Source organism: Rhinopithecus roxellana, chromosome 12, assembly GCF_007565055.1.
Source record: "Rhinopithecus roxellana isolate Shanxi Qingling chromosome 12, ASM756505v1, whole genome shotgun sequence".
Classification (NCBI taxonomy): Eukaryota; Metazoa; Chordata; class Mammalia; order Primates; family Cercopithecidae; genus Rhinopithecus; species Rhinopithecus roxellana.
The window spans coordinates 75,856,275-75,883,353 of NC_044560.1; the positions used below are offsets into that span (position 1 = coordinate 75,856,275).

The 27,079-nt window shown below is 37.2% G+C and overlaps 1 protein-coding gene and 1 pseudogene across 5 annotated transcripts; one reads left to right on the plus strand and one right to left on the minus strand.

Moving 5' to 3' along the window:
- The first annotated feature begins 1,079 nt into the window (after positions 1 to 1,079).
- On the plus strand, positions 1,080 to 16,223 carry LOC104662636 (zinc finger protein 257-like). 5 transcript variants are annotated; one of them, XM_030942592.1, is made up of 5 exons: positions 1,080 to 1,200; positions 2,416 to 2,515; positions 11,285 to 11,382; positions 12,030 to 12,038; positions 14,155 to 15,788. In XM_030942592.1, the coding sequence occupies exons 1-5, from the start codon at positions 1,167 to 1,169 to the stop codon at positions 15,786 to 15,788; spliced, it is 1,875 nt and encodes a 624-aa protein (XP_030798452.1). In that variant the 5' UTR covers positions 1,080 to 1,166. The 5 variants fall into 5 exon arrangements, with proteins under 5 accessions (XP_030798452.1, XP_030798453.1, XP_030798451.1 ...); XM_030942591.1 differs by lacking the exons at positions 11,285 to 11,382; positions 12,030 to 12,038 and adding an exon at positions 16,203 to 16,223 and having other exon boundaries at positions 1,167 to 1,200; positions 2,416 to 2,511; positions 14,155 to 15,698; positions 15,778 to 15,879; XM_010363676.2 differs by lacking the exons at positions 11,285 to 11,382; positions 12,030 to 12,038 and having other exon boundaries at positions 1,167 to 1,200; positions 2,416 to 2,511.
- A 1,606-nt stretch (positions 16,224 to 17,829) lies between these two features.
- Positions 17,830 to 27,079, minus strand: part of LOC115892024 — a 33,086-nt pseudogene continuing 23,836 nt past the window's right edge.

Genomic DNA, 27,079 nt, shown 5'->3' on the forward strand with positions numbered 1-27,079 from the left:
GTTAAATTCGGACTACAATTTACTTCTGGGAGAAAATGTCACAGTGGTGATGCTGTGTCCTTCTTTTGTGCATCAGCACATCATAAAAATTTGTCCTAGTGCAAGTAATATTAATGATTCACTCGGTTAAGGAGCTCTGCGACGGATTTTTTTTAACTAGAAAGCTAATTATTTTTCTTTTCATTATAAATTATTTTTATAAAAGCCGGGCACGGTGGCTCACGCCTGTAATCCCAGCACGTTGGGAGGCCGAGGCGGGCGGATCACAAGGTCAGGAGATCGAGACCACGGTGAAACCCCGTCTCTACTAAAAATACAAAAAAAAAATTAGCCGAACGCGGTGGCGGGCGCCTGTAGTCCCAGCTACTCAGGAGGCTGAGGCAGGAGAATGGCGTGAACCCGGGAGGCGGAGCTTGCAGTGAGCCGAGATCGCGCCACTGCACTCCAGCCTGGGCGACAGAGCGAGACTCTGTCTCAAAAACACACACACACACACACACAACAATAAATTATTTTTATGCAGCTGATGTAAATAAACCATCACATTTTATCTGGTAGCTACCCCTCTTTCTTAAGTTTTTTTTGCATATATCTGTCTTTGGCAAGTGAAAACTCTCATCTTTTTTTTTACAGTCCAACAATACTAGGAAAAACGCAGGCTCTTTTACTTAGTGGATGTTTGACAAAATATTCTTCTTGGGCCAAAAACATTGGCATTACTGGCGAACTTGTTAGAAATCCAGAAACTTAAAAAAAAAAAAAAAAAAAAAGCAGAAACTCAGACTTTCTGTAAGTCAGAATCCGTTCTCTACTCTCTCATTTGACCTTGAGACACATTAAAAATTCTGCCCATGGCCACTTGGTAAATGTGTATGGGGGTGTGTTTTTTAGAGTCAGAGAATACATTAGAGAATATTTCTGGGTTAAAAAAATATTTTCTTGGATAATTTTGGTCACTCCTATAAGGCAGAACCTGTACTCTCTACTCTCTAATTACACCTTGAGTGACATTAAAAATTCTGTCCATGACCACTTGGTAAATATATGTGTGTCTGTGTTTGTGTGTTTTTCAGGGACCACTGACATTTAGGGATGTGACCGTAGAATTCTCTCTGGAGGAGTGGCAATGCCTGGACACTGTTCAGCAGAATTTATATAGGAATGTGATGTTAGAGAACTACAGAAACCTGGTCTTCCTGGGTGAGAATAACTTCAATACTCAATTCCTAATATACTCTAAAGGCTTTATTTTTGTTTTCTGTTTGTTTTTTGTTTTTTTGTAGAACGTTTTTTGGTAATTTGGTAATTTTTGATAATTATGCTTTGCATAAATGAGTTTCAAATCCCTGTTTTCAAGAAAATCATAAGGATTTGTCAGTGTAGAAAAAAAATTTCTTCAAGATGTTTCATCTTGAGCTGAACTTTCCACATTGCTGAGCTGATCTGTATCCCTCACTCTAGATTAGTGATAATTTCAGAAATTTACTGGTATAAAATATTATTGCCCACACCTTAAAATCTAATTGCTGGCCGGGCACGGTGGCTCAAGCCTATAATCCCAGCACTTTGGGAGGCCGAGATGGGCGGATCATGAGGTCAGGAGTTCGAGACCATCCTGGCTAATACGGTGAATCCCCGTCTCTACTAAAAAATACAAAAAAAAAAAAAAAAAAAAAACTAGCCGGGCGACGAGGCAGGCGCCTGTAGTCCCAGCTACTCGGGAGGCTGAGACAGGAGAATGGCGTGAACCCGGGAGGCGGAGCTTGCAGTGAGCTGAGATCCGGCCACTGCACTCCAGCCTGGGCGGCAGAGCAAGACTCCGTCTCAAAAAAAAAAAAAAAAAAAAAAAAAAAAAAAAAAATCTAATTGTTACCACCAATTTTTTTATTCAGTAGTTCTGAGTAGTGAATTAAGAACCTACAAATATGTAGTATTTTCTAAATATTTAGAAATAACTGTTATAAATTAGTATTTTGGAATAAATGTATTAGAATATTGTGGCCGGGCGCGGTGGCTCAAACCTGTAATCCCAGCACTTTGGGAGGCCGAGACGGGTGGATCACGAGGTCAGGAGATCGAGACCATCCTGGCTAACATGGTGAAACCCCGTCTCTACTAAAAATACAAAAAACTAGCCGGGCGAGGTGGTGGGCGCCTGTAGTCCCAGCTACTTGGGAGGCTGAGGCAGGAGAATGGCGTGAACCCGGGAGGCGGAGCTTGCAGTGAGCTGAGAACCGGCCACTGCACTCCAGCCTGGGCGACAGAGCGAGACTCCATCTCAAAAAAAAAAAAAAAAAAAAAAAAAAAAAAAAAAAAAAAAAAAGAATATTGTATTAACATTCTCTTTATTGAGCACATTACTAAGTTGGTAATTGCAGAATATGAACAAGATGCATATTATTATTGATAAAACAGGTATTGCTGTCTCTAAGCCAGACCTAATCACCTGTCTGGAGCAAGGAAAAGAGCCCTGGAATATGAACAGATATGAGATGGTAGCCAAACCCCCAGGTAGGTGAGAGTGAAAGCCAATACAACAGATGACCCAGATGAGAGATCCAAAGGTCAAGGAGAAAGCAAGTCCTTAACATGTCATTTGGGAAGCTGTGTTCCAAAGGATATAGTTTCTGGAAGCCTGAGTTTGTATTTTTTTTTTTCTTTGCTCTCACATAGAAAGCTTTTAAATTTTCTGTCTTATGCTTTTAAATTCTCTAAAGATTCTACTTTCCTTTCAGTAATTTTCCTTCAAGTTTACAGTGAGAGCCAAAGTCCTCACGGCATATAAGAGACTGTACAGTCTGACTGCTTTTTCATTGTTTTTAGGGACACACAAATATCTGCATAATTTTAAAAAATTCTACGTTAAGCTTTTTCTTAAGTTCTCTTTTTGCATCATGTCTGAAATAGTGGTTTCTGTTCCATTGAATTTTTTAATGTTTCTGCACATTTCATCTTTTAGTATATTATTGAAAGATAATTTGTAATTATAAAATATGATGTCGTTCTGCTTTGTTTTTTTTCCTCCAGATCACTTTGGCTATTCAAAGTTTATTGTAGTTTGATGTAATCTTTAGTCTTGTATTTTCCATTACTGTGAAAAAAACTTACCACTGGAATTTTTGTAGGGAGCTTATTGAACCTATATTTATTGAATCTTATTCTTTCAACTCATAGACATAAAACATTTTTAAATTTATTTGTGTCTTCTCTATTTCTTTTCCTAGCTATCTTATATCTTTCAGTGTAAAGATTTTTTATTTCCTTGGTCAAATTTGTTCTCTGAAATTTATTTATTTTTTGAGACAGAGTTTCACTCTTCTTGCCCAGGCTGAAGTGCAATGGCAAAGTCTCAGCTCACTGCAAACTCCGCCTCCCAGGTTCAAGCGATTCTCCTGCCACAGCCTTTTAAGTAGCAGGGATTATAGGTGCTCGCCACCATGCCTGGCTAATTTTTGTATTTTTAGTAGAGATGGGGTTTCACTATGTTGGACAGGCTGGTCTCGAACTCCTGACCTCAGATGATCCGCCCTCATTAGCCTCCCAAAGTGTTGGGTTTACAGGTGTGAGCAAACCATGCCTGGTCAGAAATTTATTGTTTTAATGCTATTGTAAATAAGATTTTTTTTTTTTTTGTCTATTTTATCAGATAGTTTGTTTTAAGTGTATGGGACGATAACTTATACTTGTATGTTAGTTTTATATTTTGCTCATTTACTGAGTTTATTAACTTAGGTTTTAATGCACTGCTTATGGTTTTCTGTATATAAGATCATGTCATCTACAAACAACAAATTTTTACTTATTTGTCTTCAGTTTCAATGGCTTTCTGAAAATTGTTTTGACTAATTATTCTGCCACATCAGTGCTATGTTAAAATGGAAGCATTGACAAGGTGCACAATATAATTTTGCATTTGGTGTCTGTGAATTTGAAGGAGCAAACACCTCTTCAAGTTGCTATAAACTGGTTTCAGTAGGTAAAGGTCTTCTTCCATTGGGCCCCCAGGGTGATGGGATTCCCTCTGGGTTTGTGATGGAGAGGGGTTGTAGCTTGGTCACAAGATTGCTGGGTCTGCACTAGGGTCCACCTTTAGTTGGCTTGTTACAAGGGGCTTGGATAGTTGTAATCCCCATATTATTTTTGGACAGATTGGATATCCTTCAAGACTGCTCTGTAGGACAGACACTAGGGCAGGTTTTTGTAGTAGGGTCTGTATATAATGCACCTTAAATCGGGATGTAAATGAGTACAGCCTTCGCTGAGTACCACAGAGGATTTTCTCAGGTCACTGTGTTGGTTTCTAGGTAAAGAGAACTGGCCATAAACTGTGGCCCAGGAAGCTGGAACTGAGACTTTGAACTGCTTCAGGCACCACATTAAAAGCCAGGGTCGGCCGGGCGCGGTGGCTCAAGCCTGTAATCCCAGCACTTTGGGAGGCCGAGACGGGCGGATCACGAGGTCAGGAGATCGAGACCATCCTGGCTAACACGGTGAAACCCCGTCTCTACTAAAAAATACAAAAACTAGCCGGGCGAGGTGGCGGGCGCCTGTAGTCCCAGCTACTCAGGAGACTGAGGCAGGAGAATGGCGTAAACCCGGGAGGCGGAGCTTGCAGTGAGCTGAGATCCGGCCTCTGCACTCCAGCCCGGGCGACAGAGCGAGACTCCGCCCCCCAAAAAAAAAAAAAAAAAAAAAAAAAGCCAGGGTCTGCAGGCCTGCCTGCATGGCTATAAACGGGTGTCTTCCTCCAGGCCTATGAAAGGACAGAACCTCTCCCAGACTGTGGCTGAAAGGATTTTGAAATAATTACAGAGTAAATCCAGAATTCTCAGTAGGACCAAGTTGGGTTGGCCATTTCCTGTCCTGTAGCCAAGAGCAGGGTTCCCATAGTTTGCCACCAGAACGACAGCCTGCCTTCTGAAGAGAACACGCCTCAATATTTGGCTTTAGCAGAATTTCACAACTTCATCCCTGGACCTTAAAGATCTCTTAAAGGCACTTACGTTGGAGATGGGGCCTTGCTACATAACCCAGGCTGGTCTTGAAATCCTGGCCTGAAGCAATTCTCCAACCTTAATGTACTTGTAGCTGTCATTACAGGTTCAAGCCATGAGGCCTGGTTCTCTCATAAAGGTATTTTTGTCAGAGGCTTCACAATCATGGCACAATGCAAAGGAGGAGCAAGTCATGTCTTACATGGTGAAAGGCAAGAGGGCGTTAGCAGAGGAACTCCCCTCTATAAACCCATCAGATCTCCTGGAACTTATTCACTATCACAAGAACAGCACAGGAAAGAACCACTTTCATGATTTAATTACCTCTCCCTGTCTCTCTCCTGACACATGGGAATTATGGGAGCTACAGTTCAAGATGAGATTTGGGTGGGGATGCAGCCAAATCATATGATTTCTGTTAAAAACTGTGCTGTTGAGATTGTTATAACGATTATATTAAATTTGTTCACCACTGTAGGTTGTATTGACACCTTTGAAAAATTAAATTTTTGGCCCATGAGCAAGAATATGTTGAAGAGTTTTGTAGTTAGTTTTATATACATTTGGATTTGCCAGTTTTACTTTTGCTTTTAATTCCTAGTTTTATTCAGTTGTGGTCAGAAAACACGGTGTATAATTTTGGTATACTTAAAATGTATTTATTGTTGTTTTTAGACAGGATCTTACTCTATCACCCAGGCTGGAGTGCAGTGGCATGATTTTGGCTCACTGTCACCTCAACCTCCTGGGCTCAAGTGATCCTTTCACCTCAGCATCCCTAGTAGCTGGGACTACAGACATGCACTACCATGTCTGGCTAATTTTTATTATTTGTAGGAACAGGGTCTCACTATATTGCCCAGCTTAGTCTCAAACTTCTGGCTCCAAGAGACCCTCTCACTTTGGTCCTCCAAAGTGTTGGGGTTATAGGCATGAGGACTTCATGCTGCCATGTAATTCTCAATGTTGGATTTAAGACCAGTGGGAGGTGTTTGGTTTGTGGGGAAAAATTCCTTGTGCATGGGTTGGCACCATCCTCTTTGTAATCAAAATTTTACACTCCATTAATTCAAAAGAGAGCTGGCTCATTAAAAGAACCTGGCTCCTTCACCTCACACTTGCTGTCTTTTACCGTGTGGTATGTCCAGTTACTCTTGGCCTTCTACCATGATTGTAAGCTTTTTGAGACCCTCACCAGAAGCAGATGTTGGTGCACACTTCTTGTACAGCCTGCCAAACTGTGAGCCAAATCTTTTTTTTTTTTAATAAATTATCTACTCTTGGGCTTCGTGTGTATTCAAAATAATTAATACAGTCTATAATGTTTTCTAAGTTCTGTTTTATTATTGCTATTTTATCTGAATTTTCTATTTATTATTGAAAATGGGATCTTGATGTTACAATTATGTTGCTATGTATTTCCTGCTTCAATTTGTTGATATTTGCTTTATATATTTTGGAGCCCTGATGTTATATATACATATAGCTGGATAAGTATTTTATTAAATACTATATTAATTATATATATAGATAGATTTTTTTTTTTGAGATTGAGTCTTACTTTGTTGCCCAGGTTGGAGTACAGTGGCACCACCTCAGCTCACTGCAACCTCCGTCTTCCAGGTTCAAACGATTCTTCCACCTCAGCTTCCTGAGTTGCTGGGATTGCAAGGCACGTGCCACCATGCCCGGCTAATTTTTGTATTTTTAGTAGAGTCGGGGTTTCACCATGTTAGCCAGGATGGTCTTGAACTCCTGACCTCGTCATCCACCTGCCTAGGCCTTCCAAAGTTCTGGGATTAAAGGCATGAGCCACCATGCCCAGCCCTATATAGATATATATATGTATGCATATATATGTTATATATACACATATCTGTATGTATACATATATACACACACATACACATATGGATAGATACCAGTTAAATTGACCCATTTTACCATTATATAATATCAGTCTTTGTCTCATGCTAGTACTTAGGACATATTATGTCTACTGTAATTATGACGACCTCACCCAATTGTTACTATTTGCGTGGAATATGGAATTTTTTCATTCTGTTACTTTCAGCCTATTTAACTAAATGCTAAAATGAATCTCTTGTATGCAGCATATTATATGCTGTTTTTCTTAAGCCAATTAGGCATTTAATTTTTTAAATATAATTTACTTACTTTTTTATTTTTGAGATAGGTTCTCACTCTGTCAACCAGGCTGGTTTGCAATGGTTTGATGATGGCTCACAGCGGCTTCAACCTCCCAAACTCAGATGATCCTCTCATTTCAGCCTCTCAGGTAGCTGGGATACAAGTATGTGGCATCACATCTAACTAGTTTTTTTGTATTTTTTGTAGAGACACAGTTTTGCCATGTTGCCCACTCTGGTTTTGACCTTCTGAGATTAAGTGATCAGTCCACCTTGGCCTTCCAAAGTCCTGGGATTACATTTTTAAAAATTAAATAGTTTAATTAATTTGTATTTAAAATAATTGCTTAAAGAAATGTTTCTGTTACCAGTTTTATTATTATTGTTTTATGTGCTCTTATAGATATGTTTTTTCTCATTTCCTATTTTACCACCTTAAATTTTGTTTAATTTTATAGTGACATTTTGATTATTTTTCTATTTGTTTAGTGTACTTTCTATAAATATTATCTTCATAATCATCTTGAAAAGTGAAGATTACATAAAACATCTTAAAGTTAAAACAATATATTTTAATCTCATAACAACTTCAACTGAATACAAATACTATACCTCTACATTTTTGTTATTAATATTATAAATTATATCTAATAACAGATTTATGCAGATTTATATTTTGTTTTTCATAGTCTATGGAAGAAATTTAGGGATTTTATGCACCATCATTGTAATAGTAAAGGATTCTGTGTGTGTCTGTATATTTACATTTAATAGAGAGCTTTATATTTACGTAGTCATGTAAATATAATTTTATTTTTATAAAATTTTTTTAATTTTTTTATATATTATAATTTTTACAAAAATTCATGCTGTGCAGAATTTTATTTTTCAATATAATGGACTCATTGTAGCATTTCTTTGTTTTTATATGCAAAGTCTCACCATGTTCCTCAGGATGTTCTTGAACTCCTGGTCCCAAGTGATGTGACTGCCTGGGCCTCCTAAAACTGTCAGATGATAGGCATGAGCCCCTCTGCCTCGCCACCATGTAGCATTTTTTGTAGGACAGTGCTAGTCATGATGAACACTCTCACCTTTTGTTTTGGAAAGTATTTTTATCTTTTTTTGAAGTAAAATAATTTCAAATCAAGTATTATTGGTCAGGTATTATTTTATTACCTCAAAATTTGGGAAGAACTTAGTCTTTTTCATGTTCAAGTAAACTCTGTATTACTTTTTCCCTATAGACTTCTTCCAAGATTTTGTTCATGAGTATACGGATCGACTTGATGCTGTCCAATAAGTATTACATTCTACATTTTAAATTTGTTTTGCAATTTTATATTTTTGTATTATATTTTAGAACATGCCACCTCATACCAGTTAATTGTGTTTTGATTTTTCAGTTTATATTATAATTGTGTATGACAATATTTAGTTCTGAACAATTTAACACAGTGTGGAGCAAAATCAAATATGAATCAGCCAAACGTATATTGCCAATATTATTATCTCTATGTTTGTTTGCCTTTATAAATATTATCCCTGTGTTTTCTTTATAACTTGTATATTTGTTGTGTAGGTTTGTTGTTTAATCCAGTGCAGATGAGTAGTCACAAAAATTCTAATTTCAACATCCTATTTATTTGTGAATCCTCCATATCTTGTTTGTGAATCTCTATTATTTTTCTGGGTAAGAAATACTTTTGGATTTGAAGATAATTTAAAAACTACCGGCAGGGTGTGGTGGCCTGTAATCCCAGCACTTTGGGAGACCAATTAGCTGGGCATGGTGGTGGGTACTAGTAGTTCAGCTACTCTGGAAGCTGAGGCAGGAGACTCGCTTGAACCCAGGAGGCAGAGACTGAAGTGAGCCAAGATCACGCCATTGTACTCCAGCTGGGCGACAAGAGCGAAACTCCGTCTCGAAAAACTATACTCATAACGAAATTTCTCTTCTAGCTACTATTGTTTTTACTTGTCAAAAACACATAATAATTTATAATAAAATATATATATATATTTTTTTGAGATGGAGTCTGGCTCTGTCGCCCAGGCTCGAGTGCAGTGGCCAGATCTCAGCTCACTGCAAGCTCCGCCTCCCGGATTTATGCCATTCTCCCGCCTCAGCCTCCCGAGTAGTTGGGACTACAGGCGCCCGCCACCTCGTCTGGCTAGTTTTTTGTATTTTTTAGTAGAGACCAGGTTTCACCGTATTCGCCAGGATGGTCTCGATCTCCTGACCTCGTGATCCACCCGTCTCGGCCTCCCAAAGTGCTGGGATTACAGGCTTGAGCCACCGGGCCCGGCCTAAAATATTTTCATATATTCAATTTAGTTATATTGACATCATTATGCAACATATTGCTGAAGCATTTTTATCTTGCAAAGCTAAATCTCAATACACATTATACAACTACCAACTTTTCTAGTATTACGGCACTTTTGAAGCACCACTCTGTTTTGTATTCCTAGTGGTGTAATTTCTTTATGTATCTCATACAATCTCTGTCTGTTTGTGGCTGGCTCATGTTACTTTGCAAAATATCATCAAGATTTATCTGTGTAGTTAGAATATTTTCTGCTTTTTGAAAACTGAGTGATATGATTGGGCGCGGTAGCTCACATCTGTAATCCCAGCACTTTGGGAGACCAAGGCGGGTGGATCACCTGAGGTTAAGAGTTCTAGACCATCCTGGCCAACATGGTGAAACCCCATCTCAACTAAAAATACAGAAATTAGCTGGGTGTGGTGGTAGGTGCCTGTTATCCCAGCTACTCAGGAGGCCAAGGCAGGAGAATTACTTGAACCCGGGAACCAGGGGTTGCAATGAGCTGAGATCATGCCATCGCACTCCAGCCTGGGGGACAAGAGTGAGACTTCGTCTCAAAAAAAAAAAAAAAAGAAAGAAAGAAAACTGAGTGATGTTCCAGTATTTTTACATTTCAAATTATATCTATTGAATAATTTGGTGACAGAAATTAGTATTGTTTTTACCTATTGGCTTTCAGTAACAATGCTACAATTATTATGGGTATGTAAATGACTCTTTATATGACCATATGTATTAAAGTTTATGTGTTGCATTCTATTTGATTTGTCTGGTTTTCAGCTTGATACTGATACTAAATTGTTTTAATTCTGTAGCTTTGTAATATGTTTTGAAATAAGGAATTATAATGCCTCCAACCTTTTTTTTTTTTTTTGAAGATTGTTGGGTACTTTGTTGTCTCTTGCAACAGCACTCTTGAGTCTGCTATTACGATTTTTTCAAAAATGCAATGAGAAATTTGAAAAACATTGCATTCAATCTGTAGATTACATTAAATGATATAAACATCTATACAACATTAATTATTTTAATCTTTGAACAAGAGTATGCTTGAGTGTATTGTTTAATTTCTATATATTTGAATTTTTCAGTTTTTTTCCATTGTTTTATATTCTTATTCCATTTTGTTCATAGAAAGTAATCCTTAAAATTTTAGGGTTTTTGTTGTTGTTGTTGTTGTTGTTTTTGAGACACTCTCACTCTGTTGCCCAGGATTGGGGCGCAGTGGTGTGATCTTGGCTCACTGCAACTCCTGCCTCCTTGGTTCAAGTGATTCTCATGCTTTAACCTGCTGACTATCTGGGATTATAGGCACATGCCACCAGGCCCAGTTAAGTTTTGTATTTTTGGTAAAGACAGGGTTTCGCCATGTTGACTAGGCTGGTCTCAAACTCCTGACCTCAGGTGATCCACCCGTCTCAGCCTCCCAAACTGCTGGGATTACAGGCATGAGCCACCATGCCTGGCCAAAGTTTCAGGTTTTTTTTTGTTGTTGTTGTTATTTGTTTGTTTGTTTTGAGACAGAGTCCTGCTCTATTGCCAGACTGGAGTGCAGTGGTGTGATTTCTGCTCACTGCAACCTCCGCCTCCTGGGTCCAAGCGATTCTCCTGCCTCAGCCTCCCAAGTAGCTGGGATCACAGGCATGCACTACCATACCCGGCTAATTTTGTATTTTCATGTTGGCCAGGCTGGTCTTGAACTCCTGACCTCGGGTGATCCACCTGCCTCGGCCTCCCAAAGTGCTGGGATTACAGGTGTAAGCCACTGCGCCCAGCTCAAAATTTTAGTTTTGAAACATTTGTTGAGATTTATTTTTGACCTAACCGGTGGTCTATCAAAAAGAATGTTGTATGAGCTATTGCAAAGGGTGTGTTTCCTGATATTGAGAAGTGTTTTCTATATCTGTTAGAAATACTTGCTTTATACTGCTCTCAAGTCTACTGTTTCCTTACTAATATTATCTTGTTTTATTATTATCAGAGAACGTGAGGTATCAAAATATCCTACTATTATTATATTGTTTTCTATGTGTTTCTTCAATTATGTCAATATTTACCTTACATATTTGGAACTCTAAGGTGAGATACACGCACACACACACAAATATGCATATATACAAATTTTTCATAGGTTCCCCGTCAATCTATTATTGCTTAATGTGCTTCATCTTTTGGAGTTTTGACTTCATATACATTTTATGTAATATGAGTTTTTGACTTAAGATGTAGTTTGTGTAATACTACTTTGACCTTTTCTGCTCTCATTTGGTTAGTATTTGGATAAAATACCTACATCAATCTTGTCACTTTCAGGCTTTTTTTTATTATTAGTTCTAAACTGACTCTTGTAGAAAGACAAGTCAGGTCTTGAGTTTTAATGTTTTTTAATGAATCCCTTTATTGAAACTATGTCTCGGCCGGGCGCGGTGGCTCAAGCCTGTAATCCCAGCACTTTGGGAGGCCGAGACGGGTGGATCACGAGGTCAGGAGATCGAGACCATCCTGGCTAACACCGTGAAACCCCGTCTCTACTAAAAAATACAAAAAACTAGCCGGGCGAGGTGGCAGGCGCCTGTAGTCCCAGCTACATGGGGAGGCTGAGGCAGGAGAATGGCGGGAACCCGGGAGGCGGAGCTTGCAGTGAGCTGAGATCCGGCCACTGCACTCCAGCCTGGGCGATAGAGTGAGACTCCGTCTCAAAAAAAAAAAAAAAAAAAAAAAAAAGAAACCATGTCTCTTGATTAGAAAGCTAATTATACATATATGTAAGTAATTTTCTAAAAGACAAAGACTTCCTGTTATTTTATTAATTATTTTATTTGATTCTTGTATCTTTATCCCTCATTTCTCCCTTTCTGTCTTCCATTGTGTCTGTTTCATTAGTATTGATATGGTTTCACTTCTTTCTTATTCTCTTTTGGGTGTCTATACAGATATTTTCTTTGTGATACCTTGAGGATTACATAAAACCTCTAAAAGATAAAATAGTATATATTTAATCTGGTGAAAAATGAACTGCAGTTATATACAAAAATTGTTCCCCATTACATCTGCCCTCAACTTTGTTATTGATATTGCTGATTATCTGTTGTATATTTATTAACAGATATTTACAATACTTTCTGTGCTTTTATTTTTCTAATTTTAGAGCATAATTATAAATGTTTTCTGTCCCATTATGAGAATGCTAAGGAATTCTATTTTTGTGTATGTATGTTTCCCAGGAACTTCGGTAGTTTTATATGATTTTGTGTTGTTTTCTAGCATCGTGTTATTTTCAGTGGAAGAAACTTTTTTCAGCATCTTTGATATATATATAGGTTATATGCAGTGCCAATATACTGTCTAAGGATTTGGTTATTTTAGAAGGTCTTTTTTTAATTTTTTAGGTAGGACATTTTTGCTGAAGATTATTCTTTTCACCTGACAGCATTTTTTCTTCAGGACTTTGGCAATATCACACCGTTTTCTTCTGGCCTGCAAAATTTTCTTTTGAAAAACTCACTGTTTAGTGTGTCACTCTATGCTTATAAACGACACATCACTTTCATCTTGCAGTTCTTGAGATTCTCTCTTGTCTGTGACATTTTAAATTGTTCTTATATATGTGTTTTTTAAATAAATATCTTGTATGTGTATTTTAGTTTGTTGAACTTCTTTATTTTTATATCATTTTTTTCTTTTAGAATTGGTTAGTTATTATCTCTTTGTATTTTACCTCCACAATTACTGTTTTTTTCTCATTTTTCTGATTTTCAATAGTTGTCTGTGCTGCTTTTACTCATTGTTATTCAACTTATTTTAAATTTCTAAAATTTATACATTTTTATTTTATAATGATTGCTTTCTGAAAATTTCATGATTTTTTTGATGGGACCATGTTGCCCTACTATTTTGTATATATTGTAATCTTTGATTGAGACTTGGACATTAAAAAAAAAAAAGGTTCCTGTCACAGTCTTTACAATGTAGCTTTATTCTGACATAGTCTGAAACCAGTTGTCACGGTTAGACATTCTGAGAGCCTTTTAAACATATTCTTAAGAATGTGTCTTATCTGAAATGTTTTATTTTCTAGTTTAAAAAGTTTATTTGCATGACTTCTTCCTAGTTATCAATCACTTGCTACCCTTGTTCCCTGTCTGTGGTACTGCAGTCTCTGTGCTGCTGTAACATTTACCTTTGGTCTCAGCAGTCTCAAAGTGTTATTCCAAAGTATACTTTTTTTTTTCAGCATTTTATTTAATGGGAGAATGAAACCAGTGTCTTGAAAGACCCCTAAAAGCCAGACATAAAAATGTATGTGCCAATATTTTTCTTTTAAATAGAAACAAGGAGTTGGCAATGTATACTTCTAAGGGCACTATGTTATACTGGGGAGAAGGAAGTGCTGTGTTGGGTTAATATAACAGATTTTTCTTTTTCTTCTATGTTGCTTTTTACATTGTGTTCACCTGGGGCACTTTGCACACTTAACTCATGTATAAATTTTCCAAAAATGTGTTTTGGTCAGTATGTTTTTGTTACATTTTATATGTTTTTGAATAAATTAGAGCCTGTGGTATTTTACTATGTCATCTTGCTTAGGTAGTGTATACAGTTTTATAGGTTAGATTTGTAAAAAATATTTACCTGAGTCCAGTAAGTGGAGTAATTTGTTGTTTTAATTTCTTTCAGTTATGTGTTCTCATATTGCCGACGACCTTTGGCCGGAGCAAGACATAAAAGATTTTCCCCAAAAAGTCATACTGAGGAGACATGATAAATGTGAACATGAGAATTTACAATTAAGAAAGGGCTGTAAAAGTGTGGATGAGTGTAAGGTGTGCAAAGGAGGTTATAATGGACTTAACCAATGTCTGATAACTACCCAGAACAAAATATATCAGTGTGATAAATATGTGAAAGTCTTCTATAAATTTTCAAATTCAGATAGACATAAGATAAGACATACTGAAAAGAAAACTTGCAAATGTAAAGAATGTGGCAAATCATTTTCCATGCTTTCACAACTAACTCAACATAAGAGAATTCATATTAAAGAGAATTCCCACAAATGTGAAGAATGTGGCAAAGCCTTTAACAAGTCCTCAGCCCTTACTCGACATAAGATGACTCATACTGGAGAGAAACCCTACAAATGTGAAGAGTGTGGAAAAGCTTTTAACCGGTCTTCACACCTTACTCAACATAAGATAATTCATACTAGAGAGAAATCCTACAAATGTGAGGAGTGTGGCAAAGCCTTTAACCGGTCTTCACACCTTACTCAACATAAGATAATTGATAGTAGAGAGAAGCCCTACAAATGTGATGAATGTTGCAAAGCCTTTGACTTGTCCTCAGCTCTCACTACTTTTACTCAACATAAGAGAATTCATACTGGAGAGAAACCCTACAAATGTGAAGAGTGTGGAAAAGCCTTCAAACAGTCCTCAGCCCTTACTCGACATAAGATGATTCATAGTGGAGAGAAACCCTACAAATGTGAAGAGTGTGGTAAAGCCTTTAACCAGTCTTCACACCTTACTCAACATAAGTTAATTCATACTGGAGAGAAACCCTACAAATGTGAAGAGTGTGGTAAAGCCTTTAACCGGTCTTCACACCTTACTCAACATAAGGTAATTCATACTGGAGAGAAACCCTACAAATGTGAAGAGTGTGGAAAAGCCTTTAACTGGTCTTCACACCTTACTCAACATAAGGTAATTCATACTGGAGAGAAACCCTACAAATGTGAAGAGTGTGGTAAAGCCTTTAACCAGTCTTCACACCTTACTCAACATAAGTTAATTCATACTGGGGAGAAGCCCTGCAAATGTGAAGAGTGTGGCAAAGCTTTTAACCGGTCTTCATACCTTACTCAACATAAGAGAATTCATACTGGAGAGAAACCCTACAAATGTGAAGAGTGTGGAAAAGCCTTTAACTGGTCTTCATATCTTACTAAACATAAGAGAATTCATACTAGACAGAAGGCCTACAAATGTGATGAATATTGCAAAGCCTTTAACTGGTCCTCAGCTCTTACTACCCTTATTCAACATAAGATAATTCATACTGGAGAGAAACCCTACAAGTGTGAAGAGTGTGGCAAAGCCTTTAACTGGTCTTCATACCTCATTAGACATAAGTTAATTCATACTGGGGAGACGCCCTACAAATGTGAAGAATGTGGCAAACCTTTTAATCGTTTCTCATACCTTACCATACATAAGATAATTCATGCTGGAGAGAACCCCAACAAATGTGAAGAATGTGGCAAAGCTTGTAACCATTCCTCAAACCTTACGAAACATAATTCATAATGGAGAAAAACCCTACAAATGTGAAGAATGTGTCAAGGCTTTTAACTGTTCCTCAGTCCTTACTAAACATAAAGGAATTCATAATAGAGAAGCCCTACAAATGTGAAGAACATGGCCTGGCTTTTAACAAATCTTCAACATTCACTAAGCACAAAATAATTCATGCTGGAGAGAAATCCTTGAAATGTGATGAATGTGGCATAGCCTCTACCCAGTTCTCATTTCCTACTAAACATGAGAACTCATGTGGAAGATAAAGCCTACGAATGTGAAGAATGTGACAAAGCCTTTAAAAGTTCTCAACTCTTACTACACATAATTTATACTGGACAGAAATCCTAAAGTGTGAAGAATGTCACAAAGCCCTTAACAAGTCCTCAATTCTTAACAGATATAAGATGTTTCATACTGGAGCGAAACTACAATCCTGAATGATGTCACAGTGCTTTTCACAACACCTCAAACTTTTCTAAACATAAAACGAAAAAAAATTATACTAGTGCAAAACTCTAGAAATATAAAGAATGTGAAAAAACTTTTAAATGGTTTTCATACTTGATTGCAGATAAAATAATTTATACTGGAGAAAACTCCAAGTGTGAAGAATATAACTTTTAACCAGTGTTCATAGCTTATTGTACAGGAAAGCATTTATAGTTGAGAAATGGTGTACAAATATAAAGAATGTGGAAAAGTCATTAATATGTGCTCACATATTACACAACATCAGAGAGTTCATACTTAATAAAAGAATTATAAATACAATTACTTTCAAATGATCTGTCAGAAATAAAAGGCTTTAAAGTGAAGAAGAGTTTATTCTGAAGACAAACATTACAAATGTAAAGGGGGTTGTAGTGCTTTTACTTGTATCATTTTACTGTACACATTTTGTACTGGAGAATAACCCTGAAGCAGTTGCTAAAATTTTGTTCAACATTAGGAAATTTATATTGGAGAAGAATTCAGCAAATGTAATGAATTTGGAAAAACATTTTTTCCATAACTATAGCTTAGAAAATGCCAGAGCTCATACTAAAATATACTTTTGCAGATGCAATAAATACAAAGAAATATTTAATTCAAATTGAGTTTATATAATTAACAAGAGAATTAACAGTAGAAATAGCTAAGGCACTGACACTTCAGACATTGCACTAAATCAGACTGCTGTGTATAGAAAATCCAAAACTACAGTTGGTAAGTAAATTAATTTTACATAACTTTAAAATGAGTAGACATTTCTTTGAAAAGTCATAATTACATTCAAGTATACTTTTTTGATAAAATCATAAAACTTTTTTTTTTTTTTTTTTGAGACGGAGTCTTGCTCTGTCCCCCAGGCTGGAGTGCAGTGGCCAGATCTCAGCTCACTGCAAGCTCTGTCTCCCAGGTTTACGCCATTCTCCTGCCTCAGCCTCCCAAGTAGCTGGGACTACAGGCGCCCGCCAGCTCACCCGGCTAGTTTTTTGTATTTTTTTAGTAGAGACAGGGTTTCACCGGGTTAGCCAGGATGGTCTCGATCTCCTGACCTCGTGATCCGCCCGTCTCGGCCTCCCAAAGTGCTGGGATTATAGGCTTGAGCCACCGCGCCCGGCCACCATAAAACTTTTTAAAAGTAAATAATGACGTAAGTCAACTCTCAAATTACTTCATGCTAGTTCTTCATTTCTATTGTATTCACCTGTGAAAGCATGTGATTAACTATTGCTACATCAGAGATACGAGAGATACTTTATTAGGTGGGAATTATATATGACCTCTTCTATAAAAGAGTAAGGACATTGAAATGTAAGATGCATAGGAATCTAAGTGAAGAGGCTCTTTGTGGTTAACTTAGTGAAGTATGAGGTAGTTGTTCAGAGTAATATTCTTTCAAGTTATGAGAGAAAAACATTTTTAATTTTAGTTAAATGTAAGTTAAAATTAACTAAAATAGTACCATATAATGTTACTGATTGTGCTTTTATTTAATAAAATGGAGTACATTTAAAAATTTTTAGATTATGTGTGGACTTAATTTATAATTAAATATTTTCTTTTACCACATTAAGACTATTGTCGGGCACAGTGGCTCATGCCTGTAATCCCAACACTTTGGGAGGCTGAGGCAGGCGGATCACTTGAGGCCAGGAGTTTGAGACCAGCCTGGCCAACATGGTGAAACCCTGTCTGTACTACAAATACAAAAATTTAGTCAGGCATGGTGGTGGGTGTCTGTAATCCCAGCTATTTGGGAGATTGAAGCAAGAGAATCACTTGAACCCGGGAGGCAGAGATTGCAGAGAGCCAAGATCACGCCATTGCACTCCAGCCTGGGCAACAAGAGCAAGACCCCGTCTCAAAAAAAAAAAAAAAAAAGACTTGTGCATTCAATGGAGCATTATTATTCCACTAACTTTAACATACCCACCTTACTGAAGGGTGTAGGTAAAATATGGTAACAATATACTATTTGGCAACATACTGGAATAACACCTCTAGTAATCTCTTCTGCCAATGGCTTCAAATTGCAAATAAATATTTTTCCCATAGGTTACATTTTTATCCTTTTTTTCTTAAATTTATTCTTTTTAATTTTGTGGTTACACAGTATGTGTATATATTTATGCCATATACTGCATATTTTGGTACAGGTACATAATATATAATAATTACATCAGGATAAATGAGGCATCCATCACCTCTAGCATTTATCCTTTTTATTACAAACGGTTTGATTAGTAAAATAACAAAAATACTATTAGTTATTTTAAAATATTAAAAGTACTTTATTTTAAAATTTACAGTTGTTCTTGACTACAGGGTCATTTTCATGGTCATAATAAAGTTTATATAGAAGTATAAATAAAATTGATACATTTCTAAGTCCTGAATAAATATTTAAAGAATTTGCTACTTATTTGTCTTTGAACATGTTTTCTCTCTGCCTGCAAACACATACAGGCTTTTAGTTTCAATTTACATAGAGTTAAATACATACATATATTACTCTAAAAAGAAACCTTAGTTGTAAGAAAATTATGAAGTAAGTGTGTGTATGACTATGAGTTTGTACCCATTTTCAGAAGGAGAAAGCAATATTGGAACAAAATAAATTCTTTTAATAAGGCGACTTATTAGAAAACTAAAAACCTTGAAAATGTTGAAAGCAAATCTATACTCTGTGCATTGTGTTGAATTCATTGCTGTAAAATGTTAGGGTTTATGGTTCAGAATCTCCCTATGCACATTCTCTGTTTTTACTTGTCTGGTACTCATACTAGACCCGTAATTTTCTCGTTTTGTATTTTATGAAGTACTTATTATGTGAGCTGGTCAGGGATTTTAAGAATGATTGTTACGAAATTTAAGAGTACACACAAAATGATTTTTAGATGTCATTAAAAAATTAGTGTATCATATTTTAACATTTGATTTTTGTTTTATTGGAGAAACCTGTATAAGCCTAATTTTCTTTACTGTTTCTTTCACTTTTTATAATTGACACAAGTAAATCTATTGAGGGAGCTAATTTGCTTTGGTAAGTACTAGGGAGACTTCATAAGTCATGAGGATGTTTTTACATATAAATGTAGCAAACAAATACGACAGTTCTGAGTAAAACATGCTTTATAATAAATCATAAATATTTTTGCTGGAGTTAGTTTGTAATTTCAAGTCAGTGATGGAAAATAGCAATGGTGAAGAAATAACATTGATTCATCATGTGGAGAAGACATTTTCAGGCTGCAAAACTGACTTCCTGAATTTAAAGACAAATTCTGCTGCTTTTCTTTTTTTTTTTTTTTTTTTGAGCTGGAGTCTCCTAGGCTGGAGTGCAGTGGCATGATCTTGGCTCACTGCAAGCTCACCTCCTGGGTTCATGCCATTCTCCTGCCTAAACCTCCTGAGTAGCTGGGACTGCAGGCGCCCGCCACCACGCCTGGCTAATTTTTTTGTATTTTTAGTAGAGACAGGGTTTCACTGTGTTAGCCAGGATGGTCTCGATCTCCTGACCTGGTGATCCGCCCACCTTGGCCTCCCAAAGTGTTGAGATTACAGGTGTGAACCACCGCACCCAGCCTGCTGCTTTTATTTTCTAATGAGCTTCAATTTTGTCTTATGTGTGTTCCAACTAAGTCTTTCCTCTTTTACTGTGTTATGACTAAAGTGTTCTCATTGTTGTCTTCATGCCTTGTCATTTTACATGGTAGTTTGTAGGTTCTAATGAGAAAGTTGGTATTTTTAATGCAGTGAAAAATTGGTTTTAACTGAAGAATTTGCTTATCAATAAAACTGTCAGATTAGTTAATTAAGAGAATAGACATACATGGTTAACAAGTGAAAAGATTACATCAGTTAGCTTTGTTTTTCTTTGTAAAAAAATTTTTTTATTCTTACAAAAAGCATGGCAAATATAAAATTTGTAAAAAAAAACAAAAGTATTTCAGAAATTAGATTCTAAATAGAGTTAATGGTAAATGAACAATTTTAAATTTAATTTCCTGTCATATATTTATAGCACAACTTATGTTTCTATGTAGAATCTTTTTTTTTTTTTTCTGTTTTTGAGATGGAGTTTCACTCTCTCTCCCAGGCTGGAGTGAAGTGGCCCAATCTCAACTCACTGTGACCTCCACCCTGCAGATTCCAGCTATTCTCCCACCTCAGCCTCCTGAGTAGCTGGGATTACACCATGCCCAGCTAATTTTTGTATTTTTAGTAGTTTTGGGCTTTCACCATGTTGGCCAAGTTAGTCTCAAACTCCTGACCGCAGGTGATCCACCAGTCTCGGCATCCCACAGTGTTGGGATTATAGGCATGAGCCACTGCGCCTGGCAGAATCTTCTATTTTTAAGTGTGAATGTTGAATGTGGCAAAACAACACAATGATCTGTGGATTTGAAATTTGGAATAATATTTATATTACATCTTGATAAAACAATTTGGAGAAATGCCACTTTTTTTTTTTGAGATGGAGTCTTGTTCTGTCACCCAGTCTGGAGTGCACTGGCGCGATATCAGCTCACTGCCACCTCCACCTCCCAGGTTCAAGCGATTCTCCTGCCTCAGCCTCCTGAGTACCTGGGATTACATGCATGCATCACCATGCCCGGCTAATTTTGTATTTTCAGTAGAGATGGGGTTTCTCCATGTTGAGGCAGGTCTCGAACTCCTGACCTCAGGTGATCTGCTCTCCTGGGCCTCCCAAAGAGCTGGGATTATAGGCGTGAGTCACTGGACCTGGCCGGGAAAATAAAAATTTTTTAATTAAACATGTGAACTTTATCTGGGTCATCAGCTGTGAGTGCCCAGGAGAAATTATTTTACATTCTTGGAACTTCAGGATTCACTATTAATAAAAATTACTATTTCCCCCAGGGCTGTTTTAATTCATACATGGTAGCGATAAGTATTTTTTACTGAAACTTTTGTCTAAATATATTATAGTAAATATTAAGAATAAAATTATTCATTTTTCAAATATTTTATTATAATTGAGTGAGTATATTTTGTCATATTTAATGTATTTATCCTATTTTAAAAATGCCAAAATAAAAATTTTTTTTGAATACCAGACTAAGAGTTTCTATATTGTGACTTAGCTAAGTTTTGCGTATGATTTTGACTGCTACCATTGAACTTAGGTTGAATATTAAACCCACTTTCGTTTAGCTTGTGTGGTTTTTGGTTCATTTGGAAAACAAAATATATTAGACATGAACTGTTGGGGTAACTTGGCTTCATTTTTGCTCTCTTTCTGTTATTATATCTGGGGCTTTAGAAATCACTAAGATTCAGCCAGGCATGGTGGCTCACATCTGTAATCCTAGCACTTTGGGAGGCCGAGGCAGGCAGATCATCTGAGTTCGGGAGTTTGAGACCAGCCTGACCAACATGGAGAAACCCGGACTCTACTAAAAATACAGTTAGCCAGGCGTGGTATCACATGCCTATAGTCCCAGCTATTCGGGAGGCTGAGGCAGGAGCATCACTTGAACCCGGGAGGTGGAGGTTGTGGAGGGCCAAGATCGCACCACTGCACTCCAGCCTGGGCAACAAGAGCGAAAATCCATCTCAAAAAAAAAAAAGAAATCACTAAGATTCAAATAAGGTTAGTTGGGAATCAAGCAACAGAAAATCCCAAAAATGACTGAGAAAAATAGCTACTGGATAGTGCCTTTCAGTGAGATTTATACGTGAAACAGGCCAATAACTTTTACAAATTTATTGCTAAGTTCATTAAATGTAGAAAATAATTGCCTGCAACATATTAGGCACTTGTCTTAGTCTATGGCATCCCTAGCTTGGGGAAGCTGACGTTACAGAAAAGAATATTGATTGCTACTGTAATGAGATTGGTAACAAATACGTGCTTTTAAACATTCTCTTTAATAATCCTTAGACACATGTCATTCTGGCTCAATTCTTTTAGTGTAACTGTCTACAATTTTAGAGACTCAGTCCCATCAAATTTAAGCCATGGCGTTTTCAGCTTTTTATGTTTATTTTTAGCTAGTGAGCTTAATAGTTGATATTATGTTGGGGTCCCCAAGGCAATCTGGGCCTTAGAGCCGAACATCCTACCTCATCCTTTTTGTTTCACATGCTCTGTTGTTGAATCCCTCTCACTCTATATTTGAGCCTTTATGAGGCTTCAGTTTGGAGGAACCAGAGGAATAGGTTTCTATATATAGTGAGTTGAGAATTAGAATCCTCTTAAGGATAGAGATTTTACATTTATTATTTGCAGTACAAAGCAGTATTTATAGGATGTAGACATATTTTACTCAAATATAAATAATTTTATCAATATGCCAATGTGGTCAAAATAACTGCATTAACTTCACCCAATGTTCTGCTTCAGACTCTGCCAACACAAAGATCAATATGTATGCATTTGTGGATGTTAAGTTTTTGGTTTTTTTTCTGGTGTAGGTTTTCATTTGCTTAAATTTTTAAAGATTTTGTTCCTACATTATGCCGCTGTTAAGCTAAAGAAGTACATCTAACTGCCATTAGAATAAAGATAGCGATAAGAATGATGACTAATCTTAACTGCTGTCTGCGACAGGGGGCACTTAAAGATAGTGATAAGAATGATGACTAATCTTAACTGCTGTCTGCGACAGGGGCACTGTTGTGGCAAGTCGGCAGTCACATCTCCCTCAGAGGCCTATGTAAGGGTCTCCAGAAAAAGTGGCCATCATCAGAGGCTCCAGTTGCATGACTGGAGTTTAATGGCCTGAATGCAAGAAAAGACAAACTGGGTTATTGGAAGACATGTATTAAAATGAAACAAGAGGGTAATGACAACACAAAAATCCTAAGGCTGCTGACACACCCAGATAAGAGGTGGCTATAGTTATGCCTGCTAAGATTTGGGCACATGGGGCTTGGATTTGGTTAGCTCCATTGCTCTAATTTTCTCAAACATAGAAACCTCCAGATTATGGGCACCGTAGTTACTCCTATCACCTGACAGGATTTGCAGGCTAATTGCCCAGAACTGAAATGTGGATCCAGATTTTTACATTAACCATTCCATTCTGTTTCTTCTGCACTGTAGCTGGAGATCACTGTTTCATTCACAGGAATAAACAGGGTTAGTCTAAATTGCAAGGAAAAACTTAAAAACTAATGAGACTATAATTTAATGACAAGTGTATAAGTTTGGAAACATAATTTTTCTCTCCAGTTCTCATTTTTGTTAAAAACAAAATGAGTCTGTCATGATAGGACTGACTTGTTTGCAAAATAAAATTTAGTCTTATACTTGGCCTGATTGTATAAAGTGCAGGAAGAATAATTATTTTTAAATAGGCTGTTAAAATTCACTTTGATGGAACTCTGCTCTACAAAGAATATATGATAGAACTTTTTAAAGCCAAGCACCCTCATGGGTTTGTACTCTCAAATACCGATGAATTGGGTGAATTCCTTTCTTCTTGAGGTCCCAAGTATATGGGGTTCCTGGGCCTGTTACAAAGTGACATTTTTTACTCACCACATGTTAGGAACCCTGTACAGGTACTGTGTAGACAGGTATGAGACCAGTTTGCTCAAAGAGCTTTTATTGGCTCTGCAAGTTGAGCCTTATTTCTTAAAGGGAAGCATAGTTTTTCCAGCCTTGGTAAAACAACCAGTTTCTCCAATTGCACCCTGTTGCAAAAGAAAATGGATTCTTACTGCACTGATGCAAACAACCATATTACCATAAGTTAAGAACACTCACAGGTAAGTTTCCAAATTCTGTAGAAACTGGCCAGAGAAAAACAAATATGCTCCAAATTTTGTTCACAGGAGTATACTTTACTCAATTATTAAAGGCTGTAAATAGCTCAAGGTAAGTTTCTTTGACTTTGGAAAACAAAATTAAAAGTAGCAATGTTTGAAGCAAAAAGCTGAAAAAAAAAATACTTTAATTTCTTATTAGTTTAGTCCATTGAGCTAACTTTTGTTCTGCTTGATATTCATGAACACTTTAGTTCTTCATGAGTTCTTTTTTTTTTTTTGAGACGGAGTCTCACTCTGTCACCCAAGCTGGAGTGCAGTGGCCAGATCTCAGCTCACTGCAAGCTCCGCCTCCCGGGTTCAGGCCATTCTCCTGCCTCAGCCTCCCGAGTAGCTGGGACTACAGGCACCCGCCACCTCCCCCGGCTAGTTTTTTTGTATTTTTTAGTAGAGACGGGGTTTCACCGTGTTAGCCAGGATGGTCTCGATCTCCTGACCTTGTGATCCACCCTCCTCGGCCTCCCAAAGTGCTGGGATTACAGGATTGAGCCACCGCGCCCGGCCCTAGCTCTTCATGAGTTCTGTATGTTTTTCCTTTATTTCAGTGTCACAGTCTCTAAAGTTATCAGGAACCTGTATTTGAGAGCAACTATTAAAGTCCTACAGCTGATTATAAGCCATCTTTTGAAAAAGATGAACACAAGAAAACAATTGTCTGTGAATGACAACATGTCCAGGATATAGTCCAAAACACAATTGAGGCCAGGCATGGTGGTTCATGCCTATATCCTAGCACTTTGGGAGGCTGAGGCAGGCAGATCATCTGAAGTCAAGAGTTTGAGACCAGCCTGGCCTACATGGTGAAACTCTGTTTCCACTAAAAATACAAAAATTAGCCAGATATGGCTGTGGGCACCTGTAATCCCAGCTACTTGAGAGCCTCAGGCAAAAGAATGACTTGAACCCAGGTGATGGATATTGAAGTGAGCTGAAATTGTGCCACTGCACTCCAGCCTGGGTAATAAGTGAGACTCCATCTCAAAAAACAAACAAACAAAAAACCACAATTGACAAATAAATTGTGTTATCTGTGTTTTACAACATAACAACCTTAATTGTGATTGATAGCATATATTTAGACATTAGAATTCTAGAAATCCCATACAATTTTGAAACACACATTAATATTATTCACTAAATTATGTGAAGAAGATTAAACATTATTTTGGCAATTCCATGTACCTAAACATGTCAAATAATTCTGATTTTCTCTCTTCTGGATGCTCCAGGGGTTCTCTGTATCACTGAAGCATCCAAAATCTAGGGGTCAGGAAAGACAACCTTGAAGCTGAAATTTGATTTTGGGAAGCCTGTCAAATATTAGAGGTTTTAAATACTTGATATTATGAAATACAATTTCAAGTTACCATAAGTTATTTATTTTGCCAAAATGATAACTTGAAAATTTTAAAACAAGGCAAAAGCCTTTACTGATTAAGAGGGAAGACTTAGCTTTCTAAACAATTTGTCTTTTGTCTTTTCTTTGGCAGTCTACCTGCAAGGTAAACAAATGTTTCATTAATTTTTCTTTTTTCTCTTTTTTTCCAGACAGTTTTACTCTGTCACCCAGGCTGGAGTGCAGTGGTACAATTTCAGCTCACTGCAACCTCCACCTCCCAGGTACAAGCAATCCTCTCACCTCAGCCTCTTAAGTAGCTGGGTCCACAGGCACACACAACCATGCCCAGCTAATTTTTGTATTTTTAGTAGAGACTGGGTTTCGCTATGTTGGTCAGTCTGGTCTTGAACTGTGGCAGGATATTTTATGGAATCAGAGAGACCGAGGGGTTGAGGAGGATATTTATTATTTAGGTGCACCGGCCCAGTTGGATTAACATCCAAAGGACTGAGCCCTGAACAAAGAACTAAGTTACCTTTTAAGCATTTCATGGGGTGGCGGAGATCTGTGCAGGGGGAAGCATTTACAGAAGTGAGAAACAAAGACAGTTATTCAATTAATTGAGACATGCATTACATTATTTCTTACTTTTTAAGGAAAAACATATTTTATGACTTGAGTTTATCTGTCTAGTGACCTTGCAGCTGTGCAGCTAGAGAAACAGGGTCTTCACAATGCCTGGGAAAGGGAGAGATAAGGCTCGCTAGCCACAGAAAAACAGGCAGTTAATTTTTAAAGGACTCCAGCCTTTCTCTTTCTCTGGGGGAATTGGATTTTCTTACATATAACTGAGTTTCTGTTTATACATTCTTTAATTTCTTTTAATTCCTGTTTCAGAACTCCTGACCTCAGGTGATCCACTCGCCTCTGCCTCCCAATGTGCTGGGATTACAGGCGTGAGCCACTGTGCCCAGCCATTATCTTTTACTATTACATGAAAATCTTTTACAAGGAAGAGAAAGCCACATTTTACTCTTGCATTAGTCTACTATTAATATCAAATCTAATTTTCTAATGAAACTATATAGACAGTTGTATTCAATCTTAGTTTGACCATAAGGTAAGATTCTTATAAATGTTTTGTAATCCTTTATAAATTTGCTAAAGCACAGAGTAGTGCCTTGCGGAAACGTTTTTCTTTTAATTCAATGCAGAATTTATGGAATAACAAGTATATAATACCCTTTTGAATTTAGTCAGTATGTTCATGCACAGAATTTCTTTTGCAATGTTAATTTTTACAGTTCATCCACAATTTGTTTAAACTGTTAGTTTGTTTGTTTGTTTTTTTGAGACGGAGTTTTGCTCTTGTTGCCCAGGCTGGAGTGCAATGGCGTGATCTCGACTCACCAAAACCTCCACCTCCCAGTTTCAAGCAATTCTCCTACCTCAGCCTCCCAAGTAGCTGGGATTACAGGCATGCCCCACCATGCCCGGCTAATTTTGTATTTTTAGTAGAGACAGGGTTTCTCCATGTTGGTCAAGATGGTCTTGAACTCCTGACCTCAGGTGATCCACCCACCTCGGCCTCCCAAAGTGCTGTGATTACAGGCATGAACCACCATGCCTGGCCATCCGTCAGCTTTATCTTATCTAATTCAAAATAATCCTTTAA

Coding starts and splice junctions, on each gene's coding strand:
- LOC104662636 (XM_030942592.1), top strand. CDS start 1,167: ATGTTAGAGAACTACAGAAACCTGGTCTTCCTGG. Junction 1,201..2,415: donor CAGAAACCTGGTCTTCCTGG/GTGAGAATAACT, acceptor TTGATAAAACAG/GTATTGCTGTCTCTAAGCCA. Junction 2,516..11,284: donor GTAGCCAAACCCCCAGGTAG/GTGAGAGTGAAA, acceptor ACATTTGTTGAG/ATTTATTTTTGACCTAACCG.